At 39.3% G+C, this 21,766-nt stretch overlaps 1 protein-coding gene across 1 annotated transcript in view; it reads left to right on the top strand.

The window, feature by feature from the left end:
• Positions 1-21,766, top strand: part of TENM1 (teneurin transmembrane protein 1) — a 700,775-nt gene that overhangs the window by 613,396 nt on the left and 65,613 nt on the right. The window contains exon 25 of the mRNA XM_074360055.1: positions 19,268-19,422. Within this exon, the coding sequence (XP_074216156.1) occupies positions 19,268-19,422 (155 nt within the window). The remainder of the gene's footprint in view (positions 1-19,267; positions 19,423-21,766) is intronic.

Below are 21,766 nucleotides of genomic sequence, written 5' to 3'. Positions count from 1 at the left end.
TCAGAGGCATCTTGATAAAAATAGATTTAAAGCCTTAAAATTCAGCAAAATATTTGCTCCTTATTGCTCAGTGACCCCGTGCTGCTTCCGCTCCTGGGTATCTCTCTCCTAAGCTGTAGTGTTGGTCTCTCGGTGTCCGGCAGCTGCACCTGAGAACCTGGAACCTGTGGTGCAACCAGAATGAGAGCTTAGCTTGTTATTTGCACGGTTGGTCTAACGCATCTGCTTATAAATGTTTTCAAAAGATTTAGACCTGATATTATGTCAGCAGCTGGAACTCGAGAACCTCCCTGCCTATTCTGTGACAACCCTAAAGCCATAAGCTCTTGGTGGAGAAGTCAGACCAAAGGAAAACACTTCCATCTCGCCTGGGCTAATTGGTGCAGGTCACATCCATGGTTAATACAGAGGAACCTGTATTAAGATCATTCCAGTTTTCTAAAGCTACAAATACATTATTAAATGACTTTTTCTTCAGGATTTATTTTAATTTTCATGCATGTATAAGATTCTAGCCAACAGATAATAATTTAGAGGCCAAATACCATGAGAGATAAGCTCCCAGGTTCTGGAGTCAAACAACTGAGTGAAAAGGCCCCATGTGTGACCTTGAGTAAGTCGGCTAACTTCCCTGAGCTTCAGCTTCCTTGTGGATGAAGTTAGAGCTCTAGTAATCATGCCCACATGAGAGTGCTCAGTACTGCGTGCGCAGTGCATTGTAAAGGGCAGTGCCCTGTTTGTAGTGTGTGCACGTGAAATGTCACCTGCTGTTATGATCAGGTGCTGATTTGGGGTTTTTTTTTTTTTAAATGGGCATCTTTTTTTTGTTTATTTGTTTTGGTGGGGAGGGGTAGTTAGGTTTTTTTAATCTTTTTTTTTTTAATGGAGGTACTGAGGACTGAACCCAGGACCTCGTGTTTGCTAAGCATGTGCGCTACCACTGAGCTGTACCCTCTCCCCCAGCACTGTTTTGTTGCTAATAATAATAATGCTGCTTATAATAGTGACCCAAACATGGAATAAGTTACTCTGAAAGGAGGAAATTTTCCAGTTGTCCTTGTGAGTCACTCAGACTTGATAAAGGTCTCAAGGGTGGAATGGTGCCACAAAAGAAACAGGAGTCAAGGTAGCTGGGATTCAGGTATTATATGTGGATTTACTAACTGATCCCTCCTGACCTTGAGATGCAGTCATTCTAGTGCTGGTTCTTTCTACAAGTTGTATTTTGAGGAGCACCCCCGCCCCAAGACCTACCTTACCAAAATAATTCCCTCAGCAGACTGCCATTTCACCATTAAATTCACTCCATAAGGGTTTTCTTCAGATGTGAACTTCAGCATTGAGTGCAGGATATTTGCCTAGGAGAGCAACACATTAATTCCGCATTAAAACACTTAATAGGGGTGTGGAGGACATGGAGCATGGGATGGATGTGTTTGGATAGATCAGATCACCTGAGGGGGACATGCCAGGTGGGAAGTACTCCAGGGAGCATGATAAAGGCTGGTGCTAGGTCTAAGGCCGAATGGCAGCAAAGTGGGGAGAGATGGGGGAATAGCAATGATATACTTCTCTGCAGTATCGTCTAGAATGAAACTTAGACCCCCTACATATCAAGACAGACGGGATGGAATTATGATTCTTCCTCTTTTTATTTAATATCACTAGCCCAAATAACTTTCCTTATCACAGCTCCTCATTGTCCCATCTTTCTTATCTGTCCACTTAAGAATCACCTCAGCTGATAAAAAGAACCCCCCTCCCCAACAAACAAAAATGACAGAGATCACACACTAACAGACTGCAAATCACTTAAATCATATTTTGAGTGGTGTATTATGGTAACCTATAAATAACTAATTGCGTAAAATTGCTTTAGTAGTTTCTAGATGGCAGTTTTAATTAAAAGCACCAGAGACATTTAGAAGTTTAGAAATGGATGGCATGTAATTTGCCCTTTTACCAACCATAAAATGGTAATTAAGGAATTTGATTCACTTCTTCCTATTAAAAGTTTTATGAGAATAGCAAGTTCCTTCTAAATACAGTTTCTCTTCAGCAGAAGGTAGTACGTTTGCTTTATCAGTCTTCTCCAGCAGGGTAAGATGTTTTAATGTTCAAATTCTTCAGAAGTTAATTAGGAAATTTCTTTCAATGCAAAATGTTTGTTTTTGAGGTTCTAAAACATGAAACTGTATTAGAGCTAAAGCTTTGATCACGGCCCCATATTGCTCCACCATCAATATAAGATGGCCCAGTAATTTCAAGTTTACCAAATGCATGGAGCTGACTATAAAATCAAAGAAATAAGGAAGTTGTTTCCTGGTGAGTCTAGCATGCTTTGCTGATTCTTGAAGGAATCTGAAATCTACAATGTGTTGACTTCCCAGGGAACCAAGAATATTCACTCCACAACAGAGGAGTCATCAGAAGATGTTTTTAGCTTCATTGATCCTCCAGCAACACTGGATGAATTAGCAGGTGTAGAGTGTAAAACTCAAACAACATGCAGCAAGCCCAGATGTCTCTGGAAATCCATTATTTTAACATCATCACGGGCTAAAACACAGCTGGAAATGGAGCCAGGAAGCCCATTTTTATTTTATAATTGATCAATTAATTGCATCTTTTGGCCACTTCAGACCAAGGAGTACAGATGGAACCACAGAGGACATTTAGACCAGCATTTTGAAAGTACTAATGACTTAAGTTATACGCACATAAGAAAGACAGCTGCTAAGCTGTTTTTGTTGTTGTTTTTTCCTAAGTTAAGCAGATTCTCAGGTTAACTGAATCTAGGCAGCAAAACTGGTAAAGAAGAGGATCTTTGAAATGTATCATTAAGCCTTTTAATATATGCCCATCTGATCAGTGGGAAATGGTAGCTTGTAACTTGTAGCTTTAATTGGAATTTAGTTATAAATGAAGTTGAGTGTCATTTCTTATCTGCTGTGACCATTTGTATTTCTTTTCCAGTAAACTCACGTTCATATTCTCTGCCAGTTTTTCTACTGAGCCACTGATCTTTCTCTCCTGTAAATTAAGAAAAGCATCCCTTTGTCTCTCATATATGTTGCAAATATTTTCCAAGTTTGTCATTTCTTTTCTTTTTAACCGTGTAGAAGTTTTCTAAGTTTATTTGGTCAGATTTAGCAATATATGTCTTTAAGGTCACTGAAGTTTGTGTCCTTCTAGAAAAGCTTTTCTATAGTAAAGGCATTTTTAAGGCAGGTGGACAGGCCTTTCAGTGACCCTTAAATCATACTCTATGTCTTTCCCATTTGGGTCCCGTGAAATTTGGAAAACTTAGAAAGCGTTTAGAGTAGTTAAAACCAGAGATTTTGGAATCAGGCAGATACAACTGAGTTCAAATGTATTACTAACATCTCTGAGCCACTGTTTCCTCATCTGTAAAATAGAGATACTGTTCCTACCTTCCTTACAGGCGTATAGAGGATAAAATGACACAATATGGATTAAACCAGTGCCTGGCCTAGATTAAGTACTGAATATAGTATAATGATGAGAATAAAAATAAGTAAATAATTTTTAAACTAATAACTATTAAGTGGATTGTTTTCAAGACTAGTAGTAAACATTTTGTTTTCAAAATTGTTTTACTGTATTTGAATTCTTTTCTGTCAAACTTCATTGTATATACACAGCCCTATTTTAATTCTCTTTAGTTACAAAATACATTGTCCAACTAAAGGGAGAAACTGCAGCTATGTTTTTAAAATGCTTGGAGAGAGGCACTGGGAGGAGCTTAGCTGAAGAAAAATGTATGGAAAGTCACAAGTACACATGTGCATAAGGAGACGTGCTAGGATGTCATTATGGTATAAAGAAATGGAAGCAATCTAATAATCCCTCAGTTGGGCTAAGTCAAATCATGGAATATTACACAACATCATATAGTAGTAAAAATGAATCAACTAGATGCACATGTAAAAACATTAATCATCACAAAACATAAGGCTGCATGAATGAAAGAGAAAATTGCAAAAGCTTGTATATGGTGTGATATCATTAGCATATTTTATTGTGGTAAAATATACAAAACAAAACTTACCATTTTAACCATTTTTAAGTGTACAATTCTGAGGCTTTAAGGACATCCACATTGTTGTGCAACCATCACCACCATCCATCTCGTACATAGATTTTTGAAGCACAAAACAAAACTATATATTATTTTTAGATATACACATACGTCGAAAATGTATAGAAACATGCAAAGGAGTGACCCACACTAACTGCAGACTACTGCTTACATCTGCAGAGGAAAGGGATAAAGACATGGGCTTTGGCTAGATCCATCACATTTTCATGTTTTGTTTTGTTTTGTTTTGTTTTTTGAGAGATACATGAAGCAAATGTTAACACCTATTAAATTTGGGTGGTGGATGCATGGCAGTGTGTAATTATTTTCTCAGTTGTCTATCATTGGAAACATTTCATAATTTAAAAAAAAGTTAAGTCAGAAGTAGGATTTGGAAAACAACTTGCAAATTTAATACCTGACAATTCCATTTTAAAAGATGATTGTTTTAAATACGGCTTTCACTCATACAGAGACAGCATTCAAAATATTTAACAACCTGGAAGGCACAGGTACCAACATAACAGAACACACACCAGCTTTGGCCCTGGAGTATGGTCTTTGGGGCCGCCTGCAGTGGCCAGCATTAACCCCTTGTTTTCTGAACTGATTGGATTTGAGGCCCTTCCTTCAGCTGCTGGGCCACCAGCCCCTCCAGCATGTGTCCATACGTGGAGTTGCCTAAATGGCTGACACTGAACTTCCTCAATATTAAGGAGCCTTGATATAATAAGTCAGTTTTATCGTTGCCCAAAGAAATTCACTGTTTCCTTGGGAGTGAGTCCTGGCCCATTTAAAGTTTCTCTCTGAGGAATCAAAGGCTTAATAACTCAAATGTGAGGTTATCTTCAAGCCCCAAATATCAAAGCCTAGCCGGGAAGCCCCAATGCTATTTGCTCTATTTTTCCTCCAGTTTCGTTTACTAGCTATCCCATTTGGTTTTTCAAAAGGCTTGTTAGACTGTGTAATAGGTTTTGGGGGAAAGGAAGGTAGGTAGGTGCCCCATTTTACTAGTATTTACTCAGGAAAGAAAGCTGACTGCAGCAGTAATTTCCCTTAGAGGGCCAGAATCATTCCTCATTGTGGAAGGCATCACTAACCCAAGGAAATTCAAGCCATGGTAATAGATTGATACACCTGCTTTGGCCCTGCCCAAGTCAAAAACCCATCGGAATGACTTCTGCCAGGATTATCTACTTTGGTTTCTATCATCTTTTCTGTGTCCTCCTGAACAAAGTAAAATCAGACCTGTAGGCAGGCAGTTGTCCCAGCCCTACCTTAGGACTTGAGGTCCTTCAGAAGGTGCCTCCTGCCTTTCCCAGAGTGGGAAAACTGGGGGCATTTCTGAGGAGGGTGGTCTGAAGAAGGGGTACTTTTAAATCTTCTGATTTTAGCCTGTTAGCCTTGAAATTTCTGAGAAACCAAAGATCAACACTTAGCACCCTCAAAGTCTTTCTTTTTTTGTGGGAGTTCTTTGTTTTTGTGTTTTGTTTGTTTGGTTGGTTGGTTTTTTGTTTTGTTTTGTTTTTTGCGTTTTGTTTTTGTTGTTGTTTTTACTAACACTTGGTACTATTTTATTTCCCAAGTGTATCTGGTCTAGTTTTAACAGTATGACTATATTAAAGTAATCTATTTGAATGTTATTTAAAAAATTAGTCAATTAACACATGAGCAAAACCACTGCCTTCTGACTTGGCCCTAAACTGATATCTTCCTAATTCCTGGAAATGTGAGATATGTGTTGAACAGTTGAATTAAGGAACCATTGAAGTTGCAAAAATGTTACCTGGCAGCAGTTGTAAATGCTTCAGTTTCATCTTGTTTTACCTTCTTTATTAGACTCACTGGCTGTTGTTAATTGGTTTTTTTCTAATGGCTCAAATTGTTCTAATGTAGACCTTATTCATTTATTATTCTATACACACATAAAGAATTCCTGTATGGCAGGAACTATGCTAAATGCTATAGGCAAACACTGCAACGATTCTTAAGCCCCCTTAATTATCAAACAGGTATCCAGAGGGGCCATCTTCTAATACTTTCAACATTTTTGATGTCAATAAGACATTAATGTCAATTATCTGCTATAGTATTTATAAGACTTTCACTGGTTTTAGCTGCTCTGTCAGACCCATGTCATGCTCCTGGTATATCTTGTTAGAAAAAGAACCTGAACATATTGCGCTTTACTGCTTTGTTAAGCTTTTCAAGCAGCAAAAAAATCTGGTCTGCACTGGGAAATTTGGAAATTCTAAGTGGAGTAGTTAGGCATGATGTCTGCCTGTGAGTGAAGTACAATCTGGATGGGGAGACCAAAGAGGGGGAGACAAGACTCGTTAGAGGGGACAGTAATCAGCATTAGGTTGTGTGACATAAAGTGTAAACGCTGCAGGGGTTCAGAGACTGGAGAGCTGATTGGGATTTGGAGTAAAGGGGAGAGGAAAATGAGCAGAAGGGAGAAGAAAGGAAAGGAATCTGAAAAAGGACTGGACACATAGGTAAAGAAAAACTGGGAAATGGGTTCTAACCTCTCTTCCTGATAGATTAGCTTACGTGAACTCACAAAGAAATAAAATCAAAGAACAAAGCAAAGAAGTAACGGTAGGGCAGTAGAGAACAGAGGCAACCTAAGTGGGAAATGAATGACTCCGTCCTTCCTACGAAGGTTGGGGTGATCCTGCAATGGATTTATAGAATGGCTCTAACTCAGTATGAAAAATGCACTCTTGAGTCCAGGCAACACGCCACACTCTTAGTTACAGGCCAGGCTTTAGATTTGCAACCTAATCACCTGTTGTGAGCCTCATTCCCACCCACTTGCATGGGTAATATAACACATCTCTTCTCAGAGGCTCAGAAGATTTCTGTCATCAGACAAGACCAGTGAAATTGTTTGATATCATTGACAAGGAAATAACCTTCATCAGGATATTTGTAGGTCTTTGAGTCAGTTTGTATATTGTAATTATTGAGGCTAGACTTGGCACCATGTCTCTTCATGAGCAGGATCTGGATACTAGGAGAAGGAGAGAGTATCCCAGGTAGAGGAACAGTGCAGGCAAATACGATGGAAAAGTGAAAGACGTGTTTCAGAGCCAGTGAATAGAGCAGTTCAACTGGAAAAGTAACACAGGACCCTGTACAGACTGATAGTCACCATCAGCATGGAGGAGACGCTGACAGAAGTCAGGCTGTGCGGAAGCAGGTCCTATTATAACAGATGAACCACAGCAAAATGCCAGAAAACTAATAGTTATCAAAAGCAGAAATATTAACACCACTTATGTTAACTTTCCAAAAGGATTTCACAGACTGTCCTGTTCAGATGTTATTTTATTTGGTCTTTACTGTAATCCACTAACAGGGGCAGCTCAACTTTTCTTCTCGCCATTAGACAAAGGCAAAAACCTAGGGACTGGGAAATTATGTAAATTTTTGAAAGTCACAGTCAGTCTCACAACAGGATCTCCTAGCTTCTACCCTCAGACTTTTTCCTCCTCCTCTCATATCTCTCCTGAATGTGTCTGGGTGATTGAATTTAGAGAAAAACAGGTGGGGAAATGGCCTTGGTAACCCCAATCTCAATCAAGACAAGGCTAGGGACATCGCCAGCCCCCTTTGAACAGCGAATCCCAGTTTTTTCAATACCTTTCAATGTAACCTTCGTCTGCTCACAGATTGTCAAACTTGTAGGTCGGAGAGTGCCAAAAAGAAAGAAGTTAAAGGGTTGTTTGTCTCATCAGACGACTGCTTTGCTTAATTTTTTTCTTTTACCCAGCTGTTGTATTTGTGTGTGTGGTGTTGTTATAATCCTATATCTTTGAACCCAAATTGGTCCTCTTAAATGTCTCTTTAAACTTCATTTAAAAGGTTTAAAAATTGTATTCAGACAGTGTTCGTCACCCTGCCCTGCCTTTTGCGGATGATTGTCAACCACTTCTGACTTTGTGAACTTCTCTTCTAGCGTTTAGCTTCATTAGTCAAGATGTACGAATGTTGGGAGAATTTTAAATGGGCCTTCCGTGTTGTCTTTGAATAAGTACTACATGCAATAATTATCCTACAGAAATTTTAATTCTTCTTGAGTTAGCCCACTTTTATGAATAGTAAGCACTGTCAGGCTTAATTCCTCATAGCCTCCTTTTACTGAGCATTCAGGCCAAGGTATTCTACTTAGTTCGCTTTTTTGTCAGAACTTCTTGGTCGTTCACATATCTTGAGACTCTTTTTTCCCCAGAGTGTAACAACTGCAATTAGTTTTCTGCTGGTTCATGGGCCATAAATGAACTCTCCCTCCTTGGGCTGATGGTTCACATAAGGTCCTTGTGAGGTGGTTTGTTTCCTTAGGATGACAGAGGCATTTCTTCAAAATGTATCCAAGGAGTGTCCCCAATATAGTTGCTTGATATTTGAAGAATTTTTCGGAGGAGGGGGAATATAAAATACTCAGCTCACATCTGGTAAACCTCATTTATCTTAACCCATATGTACTGAGTCCCTTTAAATCTCAGCCTGCATGCATCTTTTGAGCAAGAACTCTAGAACAAAAAGAAAACATGAGATATGCATTTCAGCTTGAACTAGAACGATCTACTTAACCTAATCACACACACACACACACACACACACACACACACACACACACACACACACCCCTTTATAAAACAAGGAAAAATAACTCACACCGTCCTTAGTGTCTGGTGTCACTGTTAACTGTTGAGACCCCAACACCACCTCCAGCCCAAGGTCTCCCTGAGCCAGTTGCACAGTGTGGAACTTCAATTATCTAATTCTCTGGGTTGAAACGTTAGCCATCTTATAAAAGCTAGAAGGCTTTTACACCAATAGTTCAATAGTGCAGTATTTCCCCTAAGCTAGCAAAACCGTTTTCAACCACTGCCTTGTCTCTGTGGTGAATCTAACATAGGGCACTCTGCCACTGACAAGGGTTACATAATGCCTTATGGACTTAAATCATATCCTATGTCTGTCCAACACAGAAAAGCCTAAAATGTTGAAGCAGAGCCTCTGTGGATGTCTTTGTCTATGATGCTAAGGCTTAGAAAAGTCACTTCCAGAAAGAATTATAGCAATGACTGAGCAATTAGGACACCACTTAGTGCCGCCGTAATACTTCATCCTCTTCAAAGTGCTTTCATTTCATTGGCTCTTGTGAGTTTCCCACCATTTAACCCTGTGTTAGTAAGAAGGACATGGGTTAGGACATCAAGACAAGTCCTATGGCTAATCTGTAACAGAAGTCAGCCTGAAACCCAGATCCCCTGATGTGACCCTGGACCCAATGTTCTCTCTGCTTTCCCTTATTGGTCCATAGTAAAGCAAATTAAGGCAAAATCTTGGGATATTTCTGTTTCCTTAGAACTCCTAAGATGGTAAGATTAGAAGAGATCATAAGATCATAACACAAACTGGGTCCTTATTCTATTTTCTCTTAGTGATCAACCTCCCTTTTTCCCATACTCTAATCATCACTGATAGGGGACTGTACACCTCTTAAAGGTCTTTAGAGAAAGATTACTATTGCCTCCTTTCAAACTCATTTCTAGAGAAATTCATATGCAGATCTTGACATCATGGCATGCTTTATTTGATTCAAGACAGATGTGCTTCATTACAGATGTGTGGCAGTCAAGCCTACAATTCAGCAAGGTTTGCTGAAGATTCGTGCCCAGGTCTACTGGATTTGTTGAGATATAAAAGTGAAGTATAATGTCCAGTTCTTGTCCTCAAGGAGCTTATTGCCTAGACAGAGCATACTGGAGAATTCACATTTTAAAAAATAAAAACAAACTTCTGTAGGTTAGAAAACAGAGAGACCAGAATGCACTAGAGTTTTCAGAGAAGGCTTCCTGGAAGAAGAACATCTTGTAAAAATCTTGGAAGATGAACAGGATTTGAGTTGGTGGTTGGTGAATGTAATAGTCAGGCCAAGCTAACAACTATTTATTAAACAGACGCAAACATACACACACAATCTCACTGGCGTAAGAAAATAGTAGTTTGTCTCTCACTCATATCATAGTCCTATAAAGGTTGCCTGGGGGTAGGAGAAATTCCTTGCTCCTAGTAGTCACTCAGGAATCAGGTTCCTTTCATCCAGCTGCTCCTCGATCCCTTAGGCCTAAGAGGAGGGGGACGCTCCACAGATGAGCTCAACAGAGGTTTTGTTAGGGGTCAGGGCTGGAAGAATCTATACTGCTTCTTCCCACACCTAACTGCAGAGGAGGCCAGGAAATGTAATCTAGTGCTATTCTCAGAAAAATAGATAGGATGACCTGAATACATAGCATTGTCTCCACCGTACTGAAGAGTACTGAAGAGGGAAAGGTTTTTTTTGGCTTTGTTTTTTATTGTATGGACCTTTTTTAAACTGAAGTATAGTTGATGTACAATGTTGTATTAGTTTCTGGTGTACAGCATAGTGATTCAGCTATATATATACATTATTTTTCATATTCTTTTTCATTAAAGGTTATTACAAGATATTGAATATAGTTCCCTATGCTAAACAGCAAGGCCTCGTTGTTTATCTGTTTTATATGTGGTAGTTTGTATCGGCAAATCCCAAACTCCTAATTTATCCCTCCCTCCCCTCTCTCCCTTGGTAACCATAAGTTTGTTTTCCATGTATGTAAAGTGTGTTTCTGTTTTGTAAGTAAGTTAATTTGTTCCATTTTTTTAGATTCCATGTATGTGATATCATATGATATTTATCTTTCTCTATTTGACTTATTTCACTTAGTATGATAATCTCCAAGTCCATCCATGTTGCTACAAATGGCATTAGTTCATTCTTTTTTATGGCTGAGTAGTAGTCCATTGTATAAACATACCACAACTTCTTTATCCAGTCATCTGTCAATGGACATTTAGGTTGTTTCCATGTCTTGGCTATTGTACATAGTGCTGCTATGAACATTAGGGTGCATGTGGTTTTTCACATTAGAGTTCCCTCTGGATATATGCCCAGGGGTGGGATTTCTGGATCATATGGTAAGTCTATTTTTACTTTTTGAAGGAAACTCCGTACTGTTTTTCATAATGGCTGCACCAAATTACATTCCCACCAACAGTGTAGGAGGGTTCCCTTTTCTCCACAGCCTCTCCAGCATTTATCATTTGTGGGCTTTTGAATGATGGCCATTCTGACTAATGTGAGGTGATACCTCACTGTAGTTTTGATTTGCATTTCTCTGATAATTAGTGATATTGAGCATCTTTTCATGTGCCTCTTGGCCGTCTGTATGTCTTCCTTGGATAAATGTCTGTTTAGATCTTCTACTCATTTTTTGATTAGGTTGTTTGTTTTTTTGTTGTTGAGTTGTATGAGCTGTTTGTATATTCTGGAAAATAAGCTCTTGTCAGTTGCATCATTTGCAAATATTTTCAAGATGGAGAGCTTTCTTAAGGAAGGATGAGGAAAAGAAGGGTGCCAGAGCCAGAGCAAAGTTGAGTTCAGCTTGGACACCTGCTTTTCTGGTTTGATCTGACTAAATTCGGTGAACTTGTCACAAATCCTGAGCTTTGATCTTGGTGGGAACAAAAGAAACTGCATCTTTGGCAAGTATTGTATCATTAGCCATCCAGATATTTCATTTTCCAGTGATGAAAATCATAACTAGATTTGATTATCTTTGATTTCACAGTGCTTATAAACCAAGATGTAACTTTTTTTGATAGACTTTATTTTTTTAGATCAGTTTCAGGTTCACAGAAAAATAAAGCAGAATCTTCATACACTGAAACTATTCCGTATGATGCTCTAATGGTGGATACATGCTATTATATATTTGTCCAAACCCAAAGAATGTACAACACCAAGAGTGAACCCTAAGGTCAGCCATGGTCTCTGGGTGATAATGATGTGTCAGTGTGGGTTCATTAATTATAACAAACATACCACTCTGGTGCAGGACATTGATAAGGGGAGAAGGATGCATGTATGGGGGCAGGGGATATATATGGGAGATCTCTGCATCAAGACATAATTTTTAACAGCAGTGCTACACTCATTATTAGATTTATTCTAAGTTCTTGGATCTTGTCTGCTCACAGCAGCCTCTTCACTGACAATATATTCCTCCTGATTGTCCTCTAGCAAGCATCATGAATTGGTAACTCAGGGAATAAATCCAATTCAAAGATATAATTCATTTGGCCCACACTGTAACTTTATTTAAAAAAAATTGAGTACATTTAGATGGGACATGCTTTCTTTAGTTAACCTGTTTCCCCTAGAACCTATATAGTCTGTCCCTTGGCCTAACTTACAAACTTCTGTCACCTGTCTGTACCCTGATGACTTATGAATGTGTGACCCTTGCTTCTGGAGTCACCTTTTTATTTGGTAGATCATAAGTAATAGTCAAGTTACCAAAATCCACATCACATGGAAATTCTTAGTAGTTTCATGAAACTCACCAGCTCTGTAGGAATGAAGCCACAGGATATCTTTGAAGAATAATTCTGAAGAAGTCCAAGAGATCTATCAGAATATAAGAATTCTTAACAATTTGTGGGGAGGGGTTGTGGATCTCTTTGACAATCTAACAAAAGTGAGGGATCATCTCTTCATGACAATACCCATTCACAAAACATTTTACAGATAATTGGAGTTTCTGAAACCAGTCTGTACACCTCTCCTGTGGTAAAGTGATTGATAGCCGCATTTAGGCTGGATGGGATGGTGATTAAGAGGATGGACATTGAACTCAGGCAAACATGAGCTAAATCTAGTGTTTTTTAGGTAGGCAACCTGAAGTTAGTCATCTGACCTCTGAACCTCTGTTTCCTCATCAAAAAATGACATTAATAATATACACTCTACAGAGCTACTTGAATGTTAAAGAAGAAAATGTACATAAAGAATGCAGCACAGTGCCTGGAATATCTTAGTATTCTCAGCAAATGAAAATGGTTATTATTTAGTGATATTAGTCATCCTTAATGGGTTTTAGGGGTGCTTACCTAGATTTCACACTAGACTTATCAGAAATTCAGCATAGTCCTTCAGATTTCTGCTTACAAGTCTCTTTAAGAAATCACTGGGGACGTACATTTCCCTAATCCATCCCTCATGACTGCTCCCATGGTACCCTGGCCTCGCCCCAAACTAGTACTCATCTCCAGGCACTGTAATCGCCTGGCGATTTGTCCGTCTCCCCCACTGGTTTCTGAGCTTCTCAAGGGCAGTGCTGTATCTGTTTTACACTCTGCAGTAGTCCCAGTGCCTAGCTCAGTGCCTGACACATAATAGGTGCAAAATAAATCCTGAATAAATTAATAAATAAGTAATGAAACAGCTTTCCCAGTAAGCTGTTAGAAAAATAATAGTGGTGGAAGTTGGGGACCTCTTCATTCACTCTGCCTTACCCTGAATGCTAAAGCTTTGAGAGGATCAGGAGTTAAAGAGAAGACAAACAGCCTTCCCTGTCTTTCTTGCAATCACAACTCTTGGTAACTAGCCTGCAGATCTACTGTTCCTTACGTTGTCTCCGTGTGCCTTCTAAGTCTTGAAAGAAAGGACATTCCAGTCAGGACAATATAAGTCTGAATGCTTATAATTTTTAACTTGTATATAAATTCTTTGGAAATTGACCTTTACTGTTTAGTATATACTGTAACTTTTTTATTAAGCAGGTTATCTGATTAAATAGCTCTCACTGGTCACTAGTCATGTAATGTTACAGTAAGTTTATTAGAGTCTTTTATTGGCGAACTCCAGTTCTATTGTTAACCACACAGTGAAATCATCTCAGCTGGTCATTAAGCTCTGCTTCCTTCCAACCCTAGTGACACACAGATATTTGTAATCCCTCCAAGTTCTAGAAGCTCCATTTAGTGGCTACCTAGCAAGATCACTTAACAGCCTTATTGTGCAGAAGTAACTTGGCCCTTTCTGATCCTGTAGGTAATTAAGTGGACAGTAGTTAGATCGGTTGGGGAATAGACTTTTCCTCCTAGTGGACAATTTCCATATAGCCCACACATATGATACCAATTTTCAGAGAATTGAAATGCACATAAACGAAGCAAAACATTTTAATCTCTCTTTGATTTAAAGGGCACTTTATGATCAACTAGCTGATGTCAGTTACACAATTCAGCACTCTCACTACTGGAGATTGAGCTGATGCTATATTACATTTAGGACATTCCTTGAAAGTTTATTTTAGCCATTTATCTCTGTCTCATAAAATTAAAGAGCAGATTGTGGCAGAAAAAAAAACAAACAGTATTTCAGTTTTCTGGTTGCTAGGGCTGTGGATGGAGAGAATTTTGTGACCACTTCCCAAAGCTTATATTCTGAAAGAAGGTTCATTTTTAATACAGAAATAAAAATGTAGGTGGCCTCAACAGCTGTAATTTTTATAAATTAAATATAGAGATGCCTTCTGCCAACATTGGAAACTGGCATTCTGCGCAGCCCAAAACTCTGATCTTCAGTGTTATCTAATTTGGGATTTTAGCTATTTCCAGGCTATTAACCTTCATATCTGGACTACCGGTGATCCCACATCAGGATGCCCCTGCTGCTTCAGTATTGATCAGCAGTGTCCTCTTCCCCAACAGGTGATAAATTTATTAGTAACTATTCAGGCTGCCCCAGCTTGAGGCAATTGTCTTCTTAAGAATTATAATATTTATTCATTGGAGGATAATAAGACAAAGGAAGAAGTCAGATAATTTCGCCTGTTAATTTGCAGCTGTTTCATACAGAGCTATGCTTCACAGAGAAAAGAGGCTGCAGTTCAGATATTATATAATGTCCCCTACTTTGCATAAGACATTGTGAATAATTTTTTTTACAAGATGCACTTTATTTATGAGCAGGTCCCTCCATAGAAAGAGCTTGTTAGGGCTTAATGCTGATGAATGGAGACAGCACCATTCACACTTCCAGGTTATGGTCTGTCAGTGCTTTCATTATATGCACTAATTTACAAGGATTTATTTATTTTCTCACAAATGTAAAAATGTGCTCCAAGCTAAATATGCCGTCTGGGCGTGTGAGCCCAGTGTTTTCCTTGGTGGCGGTGGAGCAGTGTGGGGACTCTAGCTGTCGTGTGTTGTTTTTCCCACCTCCGCCCCCACCCACCCTGTATCACTGCCTAACCTTGTGGTAATAGCACAGATCTATATATTTTTTGCTTGCTCTAAAAATGAATACTGGTTAAAATTTTAAACCCTGGAAGTGGTTTTCTCAATGCAGTTTAATTTCTTGCTCATCCAAAGACTGTGCCTTCCATGTGTCTTAAGTGCTAATGGAAACAGCATCAGTAAGCACATCAGTGGACATGACCATTGGAATGAATTATGCCTGCAACATTAAGGTAGCAAATTTCGGAAATCTGGGCCCAACAATATCAAAATATAAGTCAGTTGAATCTGCAGATCTTGCTAGCCCCAGATGGCTTTATGAGATCTGAAATCACACACATCCCCATCTCTGAAGAATCAAACTTAAAATATTCAGGGCATGTGCCACTTCCTCCGACTCAGGCTAACAAACAGTAATACATCATCCTGCATCATCAACACCGCTGGCTATAACAGTAGTCGTTATGGGAAAGGACCCCTCCCCCCAAGTAATGGCAAGAATCATTCTATTTTTCTTGCCTGCGATTTCCAATTTGGTTTTTAACCTTAGCAGAAATTAAATACCCCTTAAACCTCACCAGTGAAGAGTTTGTAAAACTAGTTGTTTGGGGAATTTGTTCATTTACATACGTGTTAGTTGTTTGGTGGGTTGATTGGCTGGGGTTGGAAAATGAGAGGAAACGAAAATATATGCATATAAAATATGTCTAGATGCATAAATTAAACACCTATCACACAGTCCCTCAAAGCCCTGTCTATTATTTCTTTTTCAACTCCAAACATTAGTATAACCCAATTAAATTTAATTAAAGAATCTCAAAAAAAGAAGTATTTTGGAATTTGGACCACGATGAAAGAAATTGCTATACAAATATATGAAAGGAGAATATCCTACAGACTGTCAGCCAAATAAGCCCTGAAGGCCAACAGTGAGGATTTAATAAGCCTCATCTGTGGAGTTCAGCTGACATGAACAGAGAGAGAGCAGTTCAGTGTTTAGAAGTTCACAAAAATTAAAAGTGGGAAAACTATGTCAGTCCATGTTTATCCTCTCTGGATCAGTATATACTCCACCTTCTGATGGAGATGAAGTGAGTGGTAGTCAAGGAACAGACTCGTCCCACCTGATGTCAGCATCAAGACAGACATTTATGGACTATTATTTTCTGTAGGAATGCATCTATTTCTCTTTACCTTTGTGAATCTGCTTCAATTTTCAGGGATTTCATTCTGTAAGTTTATTACCTCCTACTTAGAGCAACACGTTCAGAGTATTTCCCCTTAGTCTTACTTTCCACGTACCTGGGTTCTTTGTCCCTTGAGCCTCACAGAACTCAGCACAGTGACATTCAATGTATATTCTGTAAATAATTCATGATTTCATACACTTCAAGCCCACCTACTCTTAGCCTTTCTCTCTCCAGACTTGAGTCTTGATCCTTCAGTCCATCCTTTTATGACAGCCAAATTTTAAGCTTCACATTCAGCAATTTTGAACACAAAGTTCCTAGAAGGCAATCCTAAATTGTAGGTCTGCCACAAACCAGACCAAATTCTAGGCATTCAAGAAACTGATTTCGCCAAAACACAAACAAAAATAAAAAGCAGAGGGACCCCTTGGCTCATCCTCAGTCAGATATTTTGGAGGTGAAAGAAATGTTCGTGTGCCATCATCCTTTGACCTACCCCAATCTTAAAAGTCTTTTTTAAAACGTCCTTAAAGGTCTTTATGCCTCTAAACATTTTTTTTTAAAGGGAACTTATTGACACAGAATTCCCCTTCTTTGGACATGCTGGTTTCCTTGGAGAACCCACGAAAACATAGATGACTTTAGAGGCGTTCAGACAAAGTGAAAATGAATATGTAACTTTTATAAATGTTAAGGATTAATACTGCATGAAGACCATCAGGATTAATCAAAGTACACCATAAAGTCGAGCCTTAATATTAACCTCCTGCCAATGAATTAGCTCATCTAGAAGCAGTTTATTAAGTTGGGTTTATAAACTGTCTTTAAATGAGTTCACTCTTTGCCAAGATAATTACTATGCGTGTGTTTGTGTGTGTGCGCGCGCGTGAGCACTAAGGGGACATTCTTGTTATCACAAATTTTAACTTTAACATATATTCTGAGTTTCATGAGGTCTGAATAAAGGAAAGACAGGAAAAGACAAAATTGTAGACTAGTTTTAAAGTAATGCCCTGTGGTTATTTTCAAGAGCACTGTCAAAAGCACCAAGGGAAGCAGGAGTTGAACCATATGTTCTCTATCTGTGTCTGACACTTTCTAAATGCATTATTTCATAAGATACTTATAACAACCTAGGCGTCAAATAGCCCACTCATCCCGGTTTGTCCAGGACTGTCCCAGTTTTAAAGCTGAACTCTGCCTCAGTCCCAGGCAAACCAGGATAGTTGGTCATTTTTTTAGCTAAGTAAGGTAGTAAAAGGTGTTCTGAGACCAATTTCCAGGGATGAAGGAACCTCCAACACCACCACCAAGCAATTCTTCTACACCACGTGGGTGTCCTACAAGTTAACTTGATTCTGACACCATCTACCTGGAAATAGCATCAGATCCCACAGGTTAAGGGCTCAGTCCTGCAGGGCTGCCCCCCAACTACCATCACATCCGATCCCAGTCACAAGTGCAGGTGGTCACCTGTGTTTCTGACCAAACTGCTATCTATACTCCTCTCTTTACAACCAACAACCCCCTTCTTAGGTTCCATTAATTTTCCAGAGTGGCGGCCAGAACTCAGAGAAACATTTTACTCACTAAATCACCAGTTTATTATAAAAGAATGTCACTCAGGAACAGCCAGATGGAAGAGATGCACAGGGCATGGGCTGAGGAAAGGGCGAGGAGCTCCCATGCCCTCTCAGGGTGTGCCGTTCTCCCCAAATCTCCGTGTGTTCACCAACCTGGAAGCTCTCCAAACCCTGTCCTTTTGGGTTTTTATGGAAGCTTCATAGTCATAATTGATTAAATCACTGGCCATTGGTGATTGAACTCAATCTCCAGCCCCTAGGTCAGGAGGTGGGACTGAAAGTTCCAGCCCTCTAATCACCAGGTTTGTTCTCCTGGCAACCAGCCTATTCTTAGGTTCATCCAAAGTCATCTCATTAACATAACAAAAGTCACCTTCATCCCTCTCACCAGAGGAAATTCCGAGAGTTTTAGGAGCTCTGTGCTAGAAAGAGGAATGGAGACTAAATTTATATTTTTTATTATAAATCACAATATCCCAGTCAGATAACCATTTCTATATTTTACCAAAAAGGAGGCTGAAATTTGGAGAGACGAATGACTCAATCAAAGTCACACATCAGTTGTAAGTGGTGTATTAAGTATAAGAACCCGCCTTCTAACTGCTATTATATATTTTCCAAGAAACCAAGTTGTAATTAACACATTATGTAAGACTATTATGAGAATTTTATTGGCTTTTTTCTAGAAGTTTAACCACTCCCTTTGTGAAACCATAATTTTGCTCTCCAGCTCCCCTCTTAACATATAATACAGAGAAAAAACTCAGTTCAGTTTATCACAATTATTACAAATTCTGTTAACTGAGTGTGAATTGATGAAAATAATTTTAATGCTTTCCAAGTCAGTTATTTATAATACTACTATGAAAATAAGCTATGGCCTATGCGTCTGCACTCTGAAAGAAATGTAACATACACTGCCTCCCCTGTGTTTTCCCATTTGTCTTAAGGATTTTTTTTTCTGTTTGTCGGGTAAGCAAAACGGAAAAGTAAGCAAGAATGGGAGCAGGGTGGAAATGTAAAACTGGACAACAAAATGGTTAGACCTGCTTTATCTCTGTGTGTTACATTTTGTCATCTCTTCTCAATACACAAAGAAGTGAATGTGTATCTAAACAAACCTCTCCCATTACTGTCCTGTCTGTGCTGAGCAAAATTGAACCCATATGTCTTTAAAATGGCTTTCCATTTCTATGGCTTCTTTCAAAATACTGATCTTGGTGCAAACGTGGCCCTCTAGACTGCTAATGCTCATTTGCTCTCCCCACCAGGCATCACAGTTGATAGGCATGGATTCATTTACTTTGTGGATGGGACTATGATTCGGAGAATTGATGAGAATGCTGTGATCACAACCGTAATCGGCTCAAACGGCCTGACTTCCACACAGCCGCTGAGCTGTGACTCAGGAATGGACATCACTCAGGTAGGCACCACTGGTTTTCAAGCGCTATCGCCATTTGGCATCATGGAAATGGATAACAATTTTCTCATACAGAAATTAGGTAGAAAGGAAGCCTGCCGTATCTGTTATAACACCAGATAGCAGAAGTTTCTCTATGTAAGTTACTTTCTGCCTCCTCCGAAAAACTCAGTGGGGAGAAAATGGTGAGCTAGGATGGGAGTAATGTTAGGTGGAATGTTGGCATGAGAATTAAAGTCTCTCAAATTTGAGTCAGTTGGAGGGTAAGGTCAATTTCATTTATTGAATATTTTCCAAGATATATAATTTTATTATTTTTAAATAATACAGTAGCTCACATTTGGGAAAGTACTAACTGCTAAAGTCTTTAGAAACCTTTTTTAATGAAAGTATGTGCGTGACTTGTTATTCATGTGTATGTAAATAGCTATTTCTAGGGTGCTTGAAAGTTTTTTTCAGTAAAAGCATTCCCTCTGAGATTTATTTTCCATTTATTTAGGAAAGCTTTTCACCAGTGAGAATAAAAGGGAAAATCCAGTGTAGTTCCCATCTGAGCCCCAATTCCAGTTTTACCAGAATTCTCCTTGATCAGGATTAGACATGTGGTGATCATAGCACATACAGCACAGCCCCGGCGCCCTGCGGATGCCTTTCCTGGTCCACAGACACAAGACATGGGTGTGTAAAATGAGGGAAATAGACTAGACAGTCATCAAAGAGACTTTCAAACTCTAACATTCCATGAATCTGTGACTCTGATGAAGTAGATTATTTATTTATCTTTTCAAATGAATTACAGTGTAAGTTGAGAGTTTTAGGACTGATAAGTGTATCAGAGAGGATGGTTTTGACTGCAAGTAATAAGACACTTAACTAAAAGTGGTTTAAACAATAAGGTTTCATTATCTCACAGAGTGAGGTGGCCAAAGGTAGGCAAAGATGCCAGCAGATTTCGTTCTTGTGTCACATTGGCCAAAATCAATTCACATGCCCGTGTCTTCACCAGTCACTGGCAAAGGGGGACTGGAATCTCCAAAATGGATTCAGTCTCTCTGGAACTGGGTCGGTCTCACCCTCCCTGAGCATATTGCTACCTAATTCTTGAATCCAAAGCAAGGTTCTGCTAGCGAGGAATGAAGGATTACTGTTGGGTAGGCAACCAGCAGTGTTCTCCACAGTTAGGATGTTCTTGTTGCTTCACTCTTCATACCACCTGACACCTAGGATAACAAAGAAAGTAAAGTGAACACAGTCATCCAGAAGCCCTGCTTTAGTCCGTTAGCTCTGATATCCCCTCCCATCTCCATCCTCCACACACATACATCTCTATAAAACACTAGACATGTGCTTATTTGTGGGTTTCTTCTCTATGTGCCCCTGCCTCACCCCAGAAACTCCAAAGATGGTCAAATAGAGTCAATTACAATAATAAAATAGGATTTGAAAGGCCTGGAAAACTGACAAAATGAATGAGAGATTTGAGTGGATCGGGCTATCAAGTCCTAGAGCAGCCTAACTTTCCATGATGCAAACTCCCACAGGAGGGGAGAGAAAGGAGCATTATTTATGGCAGTCAGGAAGGGTGTGAATGTGTTTGTAGGGAAGAGGGGGATGACGAGAGGAGATGCACGTATATGATTCACTTGTGGGATATTTTTAACTTAAAATAGGACACTTAGTATTGCAATCAATCAACTGTAAACAATTTATCTGTTTCTGTGTGGAAGAGTTATGCTGAAAAGAGAATTCTCTGCCTAAATAGAGCAAACATATGATCCTCATCCCCATGAGAAGGGTTCTTTTTCACACGACAGTTTGCAAGCAGGAAATGCCACCATAAAAGCTACCTCATCCCTTTCAGTTTGGGATGTAAAGCAGCTCACTGAACAGGAGCCTGGTGACTAGGAGACAGAGTCTTAGTTTCATTATAGCATTTCATTCCAAGCCTCAGTTTCCTTGAAAGCATCCCCCTTCCCTTTTCCTTATACAATATCAGCCTTAGAAAAACAGTATTTGGGGGCAGGTGGGGAGGGTATAGCTCAGTGGTAGGGTGTGTGCTTAACATGCACAAGGTCCTAGGTTCAATCCCCAGTACCTCCATTAAAATAAATAAATAAATAAACATAATTACCTCACCCCTCCCAAAAAAAAAAAACATTAGTTAGGGGGTGAGGGAGATGCGTGGAGTAGGGCAAGATGGATGTTAGAAACCAGCAGGATGGACTGGGAGAGAAAGCAGGCTTCATGTCCAAATTACTTGGCCGCTGTCTCTGCTTCTGTCCATCACCTCCTGCTGTGTGCTTACATCACCCCAAAGAGTAACTAGAATTTTTCCTCTTAGGCTGGT

This window comes from Camelus bactrianus, chromosome X (assembly GCF_048773025.1).
Source record: "Camelus bactrianus isolate YW-2024 breed Bactrian camel chromosome X, ASM4877302v1, whole genome shotgun sequence".
In the NCBI taxonomy this organism is placed as follows: domain Eukaryota; kingdom Metazoa; phylum Chordata; class Mammalia; order Artiodactyla; family Camelidae; genus Camelus; species Camelus bactrianus.
This window is presented reverse-complemented; position numbering and strand designations above follow the sequence as displayed.